The 12,032-nt window shown below is 42.2% G+C and overlaps 1 protein-coding gene and 1 pseudogene across 1 annotated transcript in view; one reads left to right on the forward strand and one right to left on the reverse strand.

The window, feature by feature from the left end:
* The window catches only part of SURF4 (surfeit 4), a 362,007-nt gene that overhangs the window by 315,098 nt on the left and 34,877 nt on the right, over window positions 1-12,032 (reverse strand). Inside the window, exon 2 of the mRNA XM_044058470.1 lies at window positions 5,469-5,655. Within this exon, the coding sequence (XP_043914405.1) occupies window positions 5,469-5,655 (187 nt within the window). The remainder of the gene's footprint in view (window positions 1-5,468; window positions 5,656-12,032) is intronic.
* On the forward strand, window positions 9,006-9,529 carry LOC122790833 (annotated as a pseudogene).

Raw genomic sequence — 12,032 nt, forward strand, 5'->3', positions numbered from 1 at the left:
GTTTATGTGCAGGCTGGTGAGCTTGTCTAGAATACTAGAATGGGGAATGGTGTTGAAGGCCTTTGCGAGGTCTAGCTAGGCTTTGTGGACCACCTTTCCCTCATCTATAGCCTTGGTAACTGTCTCAAAGAAATCCACCAGGTTTAGGAGGCATGATCTGCCCTTAAATTTGAACTGGGTAGGGTCCAGTGTTTGGAGGTTCCCAATGTCTCTGTTAATGAGACCCATGATGATGCACTCCATACTCTTGCAGACCAAGCTAGTCAGGCTTATAGGGCGATAGTTCCCGGGATCTGTTGTAGCTTCACCTTTGAGGAGTGGAATAACCGTTGCTGTGCACGGCTCTATCGGCACGTAGCCTGTGGAGAGGCTGAGTATGAACACTATGTTTAGGTGAGGGGTTAGTTCATCTTTGAGCTCGTGTAGGACGCATCCCGGGACACCGTCCGGTCCCAATGATGCTGTGTTTTTGGATTTGGAGAGGGCTGTTTTAACCCGAGTGTCTGTGATTTCAGGGGCACTACAATTTTCTGGTATGGTTATGGGCCCTTTTGGGGATGAGAGGGGGTGAAGTTTGCGCCGAACCTGTCTGCCGGGATGTTGGCAATATCGGTAGGGTCAGTGTATTTTGTGCCATTCTACACCAACTTATTGACATAGCTAAAGAATGCCTTGTGGTTATCTTTGGAGTCCTTGGCAATTTTTCTTTTGAAGCTAGCCTTGGATGATTTTATGAGGGATCATAGTTTCTTGCTGATACTGATCAAGGATGTCTTCTCTTCTTGGGATTTTACTCTTTTCTGTACTAGTTTCCTCCTTCTATTGTACAGCTTGTTTATGGCAGGGGTCCACCAGACTGGTTTCCTTTTCTTGGAGGAGCGAGTCTTGGTTTTGCTCGGGATAGCACGATCCATGCATTCTTGAAGGTGCCCATAGAGTGCATTAGCAAAGGATTTTGCAGCTTGGACAGGGTTATCCTTTAGCATAGGGGCTATTATTTTTATTATTACTGGCTTCTTGATACTACTGTTTCTTTAATTACTCAATTGGGACCTTGTGCTGGATGTATATAAAGAATGACATATGATAATAATGGTATTCACTGATGATGGCAAGACTGCCGAAACCGATTTGAATTTACAATAAACTCGGAGATCACTCTTGGTGCTGGCCTCTTTTTTGGATTTGGACTTGGCTTTGAAACTTTCCACCTCTGTCTTAAGTAACGTGAAGTTCGCTTTTGAAAAGTTTTTCACAGTGGCTTCTTTGACCGGGGGTGGGGGTGGAATGTGGATATCCAGAGTGATTAGTTTATGGTCAGATCTAACCGGTGAGGGGTTGACCTCCAGTGTGGAACACCGGTCGCCTATGTTGGTGATGACCAGGTCCAATATGTTGCCACCTCTGGTGGGGGTGTTGACCAGTTGATCCAGGGTGTTTGTGTATAGAGATTCTAGGAAATATTGGGCAAGGGAGTTAGTACTGGAGTAGTTCTCCCAGTTAATGTTTGGGTAATTGAAATCACCCAATATCAGGATGTTTGGTAGGACCTTTAGGTTTCCCAGTGTTTTCAGAAATGAGGAATGGGGGTCCTGGGACATGGTCGGTGATCTGTAGCAAGCTACAATTTGAATTGCAGTTTTGCCCATTGTTAGTTGCACGTGGATGATCTCTGAAGCATTGTACTGTGCCACTAACCTGGAGGTGTAGGTATCCTTGATGAATATGGATACACCCCTGCCTTTTGATTTCGGTCCGGGTTTTGTGGCCGAAATGTATGGTATGAGTTGTAGCCTGGTAGTGCTGGGGTGCTCTCTGGAGCTTTAAACCAGGTTTCTGTTACTGCACATATAGCAATTTTTCTCCATACTGAGGAGTGCCTAGAGTACGTGTATTCTGAGGTTTAGACTTCTGGCATTGAGTAGCATTACCCTCAGTTTTTTGTTACTTGTGCTATTTATGGTGGTGGGTTTGTCTTTTGAGCCTTGCCTAAAAAAAAAAAAAAAAAGGCACTATGGGGGTGGCAAGAGCTTTGGCCAGTATTCGAAAGCCATTCAGACATATTAGTCTGCCGTTGGTTTTGGGAGGTCAGATAATTCTTTTTTGAACTCCCTTGCCATTCCCTCTATAACATCTGTTTACCTGAGCACTGTTCAGACAGTTTATTTTGTTTTCTGCTAAAAATGTAAGAGAAAAAAGAAAATCCTTTGGACAATTAGGAAAAGGAGACTTCACAATCTTACAGATTTCCTGGATCAGCTTGCCACTTTCATCACACTTCTGATCAACTTTGCAAGAGAGGTGCCAAAAACTACATCGCTATCCAAGGCAGAATTTAAATCTGATTTTTATTATTATATAGAAGGTTCTGAGAATGCAGCCATGTAAACCTCCTTAAAAATAGTAGCAGTGGGCATGGTTCTGGAAGAAGTATCAAAGTTACACACACTGCAAACCATGAGTAGTGACCTATGCAAAAGAAGAAACTAAGTTATTTAAAGCAGAAAGAAGAAACAGCAAATAAAACATTCCTCATACTTTCACAATGTGTCAGAACAAACTACCACATGAACCAGACAATTCAACATTCTGACAAACAAAGTTGCAGAAGTATAAACTTTTTCGCCATTCTTTCATCCTTATCAGAAAGGGTAGGTCTGAAATTAAATGCTTGGCAGCAGTGTTATCAACTAATATTACAGCTGCTGAGTTAGGTTGCAGTAGTGTATAAAAATTTAAAAGACTGAATAACTTTATATATCCTGTCTTTTTAGGGGCAGCTGCCTGAAAATTACAGGCAGTAACACACACACACATACACACACACACACACACACACACACACACACACACACACACACACACACACACACACACACAAAAACAAACACACACATGAAAGCTGACAGAAAAGGAGGAATGAGTGTAGGTTCTGGAGAATCCTTCTGTTAGCAACTCGGTATTTTCTGAGGGACTGAGAAACTTCAGTGCTCTCCCCTGAACACAGTGGCACATTCTAGCAATAGTCACAGAAAAAAAACAGAAACCCCCACAAGAAGAATCAGAAACAGAACTCTACTCTGTGTCTGAATCAGAAATCTGAGGAAAAAGAAAGAAAAAACAAATCTGTCCTTATATTTTCCTGTTCAGATTCAGAATCTTGAGTGTATTCAGGAAAAGAGAAATCCCCCTTTCTTTACCAGAAACTTCTCTGCAAGTAGGATCAAAAGCCTGAATTATACCCTGAGCCAGACCCAGTAAATTACGCCTGCCGAGGAATATGAGGAGGAGATGATAAATGCTTGGTTTTCCATTTCTTTTTGAAAGGCAAACTGGTGTAATGGCAGCAGCAGCTTCCACAGGGATGGGCACAGCATTCTGGCACAATAGGGAAACCTGTTCATGGAAGATGAAAGCACCAAAAACAACAACAAACCCAAGACTAACAAAAGTGGCTCTCTCTTGCCCACTGAGGGAACTCTAACACCTGCAGAGGACATGGCTAACTCCCAGTCCATTGTGGATGTGGGTGCTACACCAGATGTATCCAGGATAAAAGATGAGTGGCATGAGGTACAAGAAATGACCTCAGCAGAGGACATGGCTAACTCCCAGTCCATTGTGGATGTGGGTGCTACACCAGATGTATCCAGGATAAAAGATGAGTGGCATGAGGTACAAGAAATGACCTCAGCAGAGTCACCCACACGAGGCTGAGGTAAATCACTAGTTTGCTCTGGTGGCAAAGACTGTTTGCTTAACTTTTTTTTTTTTGTAGCTAGAAGGAGGACCAGTCATGGGACCAGTAGTCTGTTCCATGGTCAAGCCGAAAATGTCACCTCTTGCCTGAGGAAGACAAGCAGCAAATGCCAGTAAAACTACCAGTCCCCAAAGTTTACTTTTAAACATAGAAAACACAGTAAAAAGCACTTTCAAACACTATGCTAGCCCCAGTGAGTAAAAACAGTTTCTCCAGAGAAAATATGTTTCAAGTTGGTTAATACTACTTTTAAACTGAAAAGTTACTGTGTCAAGACTGTTCATTAAAACAGTCCTAGCTTTAAAATAACTGTCCTGAAGGGGAAATTAATAAAACATCAATCAATTTAAGAAAAAGGAAGCTTTTCCCCACAAAAGGAACTTATCTGTCCAGCAAAGGAAAAGTACAAATCAAAAGTCAATCCTCAAATGCCTCAGAGGAGCGTACTCTTCAGCATCAGTAAAATTCTGAAGGGCTTCAACCCAAATGCGTCTTCTAGTCAGCTCAGTTCATTCTGTTTAGCAGTTTAGTTGCATGGAAGGTGTCCTGAAGCTTTGGAACTGGCTGGCAGTTATATCCCTGGCAGGATATAACCCTTACAGTCAAGGGTATCACAAAAGTGATTAAATATGATGAACATATTGCCACCTAATACACTGCAACCCAGCAAAATCTCCTTCTACTCTCAAACTAAAATAATAAAAAAATAAGACCTATCACACAATTAAACCAAGCAAATGTACATATGTGCTTCGTGTTGCAATATTAGCATTATTACTTCTTCTTGCAGACGATACCAAACTAAATCCTGGCCCCTCTATTTCCAATACTGCCAAAAACTAACATCACACTTTTCTACACTTCGAGAAAATCATTAAATTTGTTTATTACAGTATATGACGGCTGCATCTTATTGGAGATGCACATTACATAGACACAGGCATTGTGTTGGGTGAAAAACTAAGTGACCCCAGTTTTGATTGCTGCCATTTCCATTTTTGCTCAGCTAATGGCTTCTTGCCACATACTTTCTCTCGTATTGTTCTTGCTATGCACTTTGTCAGTTGTCTGGTTTTGTAAAGCATGCGGCTTGTGATCCATTTCACTCACCCACTCAATAATATATGCACATTCATAAAACGTTATGGAAGTGAAAAACACCAAAACTAACAACAAACCAGAGGAATGTTCAGAATATGTATGCAGCTAAAATAAATTAATAGAACATGGAGAAATGCTCAGAATACCTACCTTCCAATGGTTTTGTGCATAAATTAAGAAGGAGTGCTTAGACTACTGTACTTGCTTCAGCGAATGATATTTTATAATGTAAAATATAAAAAGTCATTATCATAGGTGACAATATTATACGACTTGGTAAAACTTGATGGAAGTGGGACATTGTTTGGGGCCCGAGACCAATGAAGCAGATACCAGCTAAAAAGCTGCCTTCAATAGTTTCTGTTGACCTTATTAAAAAAAAAAAAACAATCCTCAAAAAGTAAACACATTGAGAAAGAAAGCAGTCACACAAGTACACACTCACAAAAACACAAAGATTTGTTTGCAAATTAATAAAAAATACTAGTGTGTGTTAATGTGCAACTCTTGTTTTTCATACAGCTGTATAGACAACACATACCATGACTTCAAATTTTTACTATTATATATAATCAAGTAACCAGGAAAATGTTTAAGTTATACTCACTTAACTGTCCAGCTAGATTTAAAAATACAAAACATGAAGCCAGGAAATAGCCGCAGTTCCATGTAATGTCAATGTAATCTCTCTGATCGCTCCACTGGAACCACATACGGATACCGTCTTCAAGGAAGGTGCTGATTAAACAAAGACGTGCCACGTGAGGCAGGAACTGCTTTGTAACCCGCAGAAACTACATAAAGAAAATACAAAAATTTGCAAAGATCCAATAAGGATTTTACAACTAAAATTAAGCACGTCATTATATCCAACAATGAATTTCCAATACCTGCAGTGTCTTCCACTGGGATATCTCCTATGTATAAAAAGGAAATACTAATTGTGCAGCAAAAAATAAACGCATCCTTACTGAACTTCCATTGCTAAGCTTTATAACTTCACAGTAACGTTTGGAATAACAGTAAGCACTGGTCCTCATTTCACTGTGCTGAATATTTGGTTAGTCTGCACTGCTATGCTTAAAAATAAAGAAAATAAATGGCAAAAAATGTTACCAACACGCAGAGTCTAAAATAACTACGACCAATAAAACACTTTACTTTAGTTAAGCAAAATGTTACTGCTGCTACACAACACAGTTGTAAAGGCTACCACAGAAAAAACTTCTATGTATGAAGGAGCTCCAGGGAGGGTGGAGCAAAAGCCTCGCAGCACAGTGAAGAGGACCTAAACAGAGAAATTTCAATATAGCAAATGAAAAAAACAGACAAACCCTCAATGTGACCCAGAAAAGACAAAACTGAGTAAAATAAAACACAATTACACTTGTAAACCAAAATCAACCAACTGCAAATTTATTTAGTGCTCGTCTCTCAAATTTCAGGCAGACATCTAAAGAATGGAAATGCCAGTAAAACATATCATTAAAAATAATAAAATAGATATCTTAATATATCACATCTTAGTGCATTTAGAAATGCAGTAAACAGACATGTTAGGTAGTTATACAGATTTCACCAGAAATAATTGGAAAAGTCCAACAGTAAACTAACATCACTATCTGTGCTGGAGCATCATTCATTTTTATTAACAAGGCAGTCACAGACTTCTCTTTGAAATTATGGTAAAACCTTGCTTGCTGTCATAGGTGTGTACTAGGCTAATGGCCGTGGGGCCTTTACAAGCCTAGCCATAGGACTACCCTGGCATAGTGCCACCAGACCTTCGTTCCCAGTGCTTCTGTCAAGTAGCGCCACTGGTGTTATCCCTGGGGTGAATCTTCTGTTTCCCATCCACTCATCAAGATTTCTCTTGGGAGGGTCAGCGAGGTGCTCAGCTTGACATGTATGGGAAGTCTGTTCCATAGCATGAGCAGTCTCTGGGTTATGAACCTGTCCCACCAGCATGTTCTGTTAATTGTGGTAATGAGGTTGAGGTCTCTGGAGTGTGTGGTGCGGAGGGATTGGGATTTCTTTAGATGCAGCATTTCTAACATGGCTTTGTAAGTCAAGCAGAGATCGACTCTAAGTAGGTGATATAAGATAGAATAGTTGGAGTTTGAGTCTGTCCATATAGGACAAGTGTTTAAGGCCTAGGATCTTCTTTGTGAGGTACGTTTGCGGCCTCTCCAGTTGTTGCAGGTGTTTAGTGAGGTACATGCCAAATAGGGCATTGTACTCTATGATTAGCCTAATGAGGGAAGAGAAGAGGGAAACAATGACCTCTTTCTTCCTGGATACAAAACCATTAGTAAATGAGATGTGCCACATAGAAGGACTTTCTGACCACAGTGGCAATGTGGTGATCAAAAGAGAGGTTGCTGTCAACCTGTGTTCCCAGATCTCTTATAACGTTTTCTGTGTTCAGTGGACTACCATTAATGTGGTAATTCATGGGAACCGGGTTTTTCCCAAAGGGGGTGATGACATTTTTTGGCACTGAGCTTAAGGCCATGGTTCCGACACCAGTCATTGGTCATAGTGAGGCCATTCTGTAGGATGTCAACATCATTTGGAGAGTTAATAATAGCTCCCAACTTGCAATCGTCTGCAAACTTTGTCAGCCAGAGTCCCTTCGTGTTGACCTGGACTTCAGATAAGTAGATACGAAACAGGAGAGGACCCAGGATCGAACCCTGTGGGACTCTACTCATGACTAAATCGGCAGCCTGACTTGGAGTCAGCTACTTTCATGCTGTGGGTTCTGTTAGCCAGTTTGCAACCCACCTAGTGATATAAGGGTTGATGCCAAGCTTAGTGAGTTCTTCCTATGATCCTGAGTGGGGAATGGTATCAAAAGCCTTGGCCAGAAAAGGGTAGGCTGTATGAACCACCTTGCCTTCATCCACAGTTCTGGTGACCGACTCAAAGAAATCGACCAAGTTGAGCAGGCATGATCTACTCTTCACAAAACCAAACTGTGTGGGATCCAGAGTTTGGAGATTCCCTATATCCTTGTTTATTAGGTCCATGATGATGCATTCCATAGCTTTGCATATCAGACTCATCAGTCTAATGGGGCGATAGTTCCCAGGGTCTGTAGTCACTCCTACTTTGTGGAGAGGGATAACTGTAGCAGTGTGCCATTCGGTAGGACAAAGACTGAGGTGAGGCTGTGATTGAACAGAGCACACAGGTAAAGTGCCATTTCACTCTGTAATTCATGTAGAACACAGCCAGGGGTATTGTCAGGTCCCACAGAAGCTGAATTCTTGGCCTTTGACAGTGCTGTTTTAACCTGTGCAGCAATAATACTGGGTGCTTGGCAATCTACTGGTATTGTGATTGGTCCTTTGGGGGGGGGGGGGGTTGAGAGGGGATTAAAGTTGGCAACGAATCCGTCGGCCAGTATACTGGCAATATCTGTTGGCTCGGTATAGGAGGTACCTATATGCAGTAGCTCAGAGCAAATCTGGGTATTGACATGGAGATTCTTTACATAACTATAGAAGGCCTTATGGTTGTCTTTACTATCTGCTGCAATTCTATTTTCATACCTAGCTTTAGTGGAATTGATGAGGGATCTCAACTTTTTGAGGCAGATAAGGGAGTTTTTCTAGTCTTGGGACTTCACCTTATTCCGCATCAGTTTCCTCCTTCTGTTGTAGAGTTTATTTATGGCAGGGGGACCACTAGATTGGCTTCCTTTTTTTGGAGGACAGTGTCTTGATTCTATTGGATATGGCAAGATCCATGCATTTGTGTACGTATTCGTACAGTGCACTGGTGTATGATTCTGCAGTCAAGCAACTATTCTCCATTTGCATGGGTGCCGTGAAGTTAGCCACCTCTGTTTTTAGGATCCCAAAGTTAGCTTTGGAGACGTTTTTCATGGTAGTTACCTTTGCTGGGGGGTGGGAAAGATGTCTATTTCCAAGGTGATTAGTTTGTGGTTGGATCTAACCAGGGAGGAGCTGACTACTGGTGTAGAGCAACGCTCTTCCATGTTAGTAATGACCAGGTCAAGATGTTGCTACCTCTAGTGGGGGTAAGAACGAGCCTGACCAGGGCATTGGAATTAATGAACTCCAGAAAACTTTGGGCAAGTGTATTGGTACATGAGTAGTTTACCCAGTTAATGTTGGTTGATGTGCGATTGCTAGTTATCTGCTTGGGTCTGCCTTTCGGTACATGTAAGTATGTCTGGAAACAAGGAACGCACATTCATTGCAGTCAAGCCTGATGGTGTTCAGAGAGGACTTGTAGGCGAGATTATAACCAGTTTCGAGCGAAAAGGTTTTAAACTTGCTGGATTGAAGTATTTGCATGCATCTGAAACCCTGCTGAAACAGCATTACATTGATCTGAAAGACAGACCATTCTACCCAGGACTGGTAAAGTACATGAACTCTAGACCTGTTGTGGCAATGGTCTGGGAAGGTCTTGGCATTGTTAAAACTGGCAGAGTGATGCTTGGTGAGACCAATCCTGCAGATTCCAAGCCTGGTACCATTCGTGGAGACTTCTGTATACAGGTTGGCAGAAACATCATTCATGGAAGTGACTCTAAAGAGTGCACAGAAAGAGATAAACCTCTGGTTTAAACCTGAAGAATTGGTATGCTGCGAAAGTTGCCAAAAGAACTGGGTCTACGAGTGACTTCAGCCATTCCTGTTTATAAGGGTGTTTTTCGTACTCAATTAAGGAATTAATTTTGAGCTACTGGTTCCGCTGGTGTCACTTCTTGGCCACGCTCCTTGTTTCAAGTTTTGGTTTGTTCCGTATTTTATATTCCTTTTAACCTTGGCAGAATGTGAAAGTGGAACCTGTAACCTTGAGATACAATGTTGAGAACCCATTTGTCTTTGGTTATCATATGCCAATTGTGATAGAAAAGTGCCAGTTTTCCTCCCAAGGGCGCTGCCAAGAGAGAACTGTTTGGCAGCTGTAATGGGAAGTCATTGGGGCTGTTTTTTATATGGATGGGGCCTGTCTTCCCCTTCTTTCTGGCCTGATGCACCCCATTGTCAAGGCCTGTAAGGACCTTGTGGTTGACCTCTACCTCTTGGACGTCTGTATCTGCCCCTTTGAGGTCTGTCTGTAACTGGAAAGGACCAAATCTTTGTTGACCAATTTCTGCTAAATCGAGGAGGCTGAACCTGTAAGAAATCCTTCACCGTTTGCATAGATTTTGCCTTATCCTCCACTTTCTTTAATACCTCTTCTGCCTTGACTCCAAATAACACATCCTGCTGCAAAGGTGCATCCAATAGTTTTGCTTTAACATGATCTGGTAATGTATGTTCTTTTAACCAAGCATGTCTTCTAATGACAGAACCTGTAACTGCTGCTCTACAGGAGGCCTCAAGAATCAAAACCACATTGTAAAGTATGTTTTCCCACTTGTTCAGCTGCATGCAATAAATCCTGCATTTCCTTAAAATTAGGAGGATCTGATTCTGGAAGCATTTTTTGTTTCAACTGAGACATCAAAAATTGCTGATATTTTAGCAAGTGAAACTGGCAATTTAAGGCCCTCATTGCTAAAGTTGTAGATGTATATACTTTCTTCCCCCATCTGTCAAATGCTCTGGAATCTCTGTCAGAGGGGACTGGATTCTTTCCTGATGAGGCCTTAACCCCTTTGGGTCCCTGAGAAATAGTTTCAGGGTCAGCAACAGGGCCTTTATAAAGACATTTGTGAGAGTCAGGGACTCTGTAGTATCTGTCAGGCTTAACTGGGGCTGGAGGTAAAGAATCAGGATTTAAGCTGGATTCAGTATACACATCACCCACAATATCTAACACTGGCGGAATAGCAAGGGGTCTGTGTTGAGGTAATAAAAGGAAGTCTCTGAGCCTTTTCTTGGATTCTGAGTAATCCTGGCCTTCCCAATGGAAATGCTCCCTCATGGTATGTAAGATTTCCCCAAAGGAGTAGTCCTCAGGTGGAGAGGCTCAAGGTATTGATTACTCAGCATCAGAATCCTCATAAGGGGGTAAGGAGTACCCTGGGTCTGAGGATGAATCTGAAGAGATGAATACCTGGTCGGATGAGTCATAGTCTGCATCCTGTCTAGGCCTTTTATCAGAAGGGGGATGGGACCCCCTAATCAGAGTGATTAGGTCTTCGGCCATTTTGAGCATTTGTTTCTTAGGCATGGAGGCATGTCCTGGAGAATGCTGCATTTGTTTCTTTGTTTTTAAAGGAGGTTTAGACTTAGCAGAAGATTTAATGCTTAACTGAGTAGGTCTGAAAACACCCTCTGAAGCTACAGGTTGTTCAGCTACTCCGGATCCCTCTGTAGGGTTAGTTTCGGTAGGCTGAAAATCTTGTGCATCCGAAGGCCCAGCCATATCCATGTGGGAGTCAGAGGCGGCCTGTGGTTCTAAAGAAGCGGTAGTCAGGGGCTGCAAAGGCGCCTCACTGAAAACCGGAGAACCGGCGACTGGCCTAGAAGAGGCTTTGTCAGTTTTGGGCCTTGGATGCCTATCCTTGTCTTTGTGCTTTTTATGCATGCAGGTCGTCGGAAGTTCCGACGGCATGGTGTAATTGAATTTTCTGCCAAAATAATGTCGGGCAAAATCAAACCAACGTTTAATAGTGCGCTTGTTAAACCTAGCACAAAACCGACAACCAGTGATGTTGTGGTCTGGGCCTAGGCATGGGATACAGTAAGAATGGAAATCCTTATGAGGTATTTGCTTCCCAAAAGAAATACAGTTATTAACTTTTATTGACATCGGTCTGAGGCAAGAAAAAGTTTCCCCAACGGGGGTACTTAGCTTTGTAGAAGACTTTGGTTCTGGATTCGGAATGAAAATCTTAAGGAGTAGGCCGACCAGCACTTGCGAACTGCTTTTGCTTCGGGCACCGTGCAGCAAGAAAGAATGAAGAAAATGGCGTCAGCTGCATCTTATATACCCCTGTCACACTGTCAGGGAGGAGGCGACAGCAACCGACGCCGGACCAAGACTTTGGAACTCAAGCCGACTGGAGAACCGCCTGACGGCAGGATAACTCGTGTAATGACTGCAGCAGTGTAACATGATGAACATCTAATTTTGAGCAGACAGAATAGAACGGCATAATGGAGGGGGAAATAATGGGAATACGAGGAGAAGAGTCTCCAGAAAAAGGTAGACCAATGACAAGATAAAGGATTAGACT

This window comes from Protopterus annectens, chromosome 16.part0 (assembly GCF_019279795.1).
Source record: "Protopterus annectens isolate FY-2018-M chromosome 16.part0, PAN1.0, whole genome shotgun sequence".
In the NCBI taxonomy this organism is placed as follows: Eukaryota; Metazoa; Chordata; order Ceratodontiformes; family Protopteridae; genus Protopterus; species Protopterus annectens.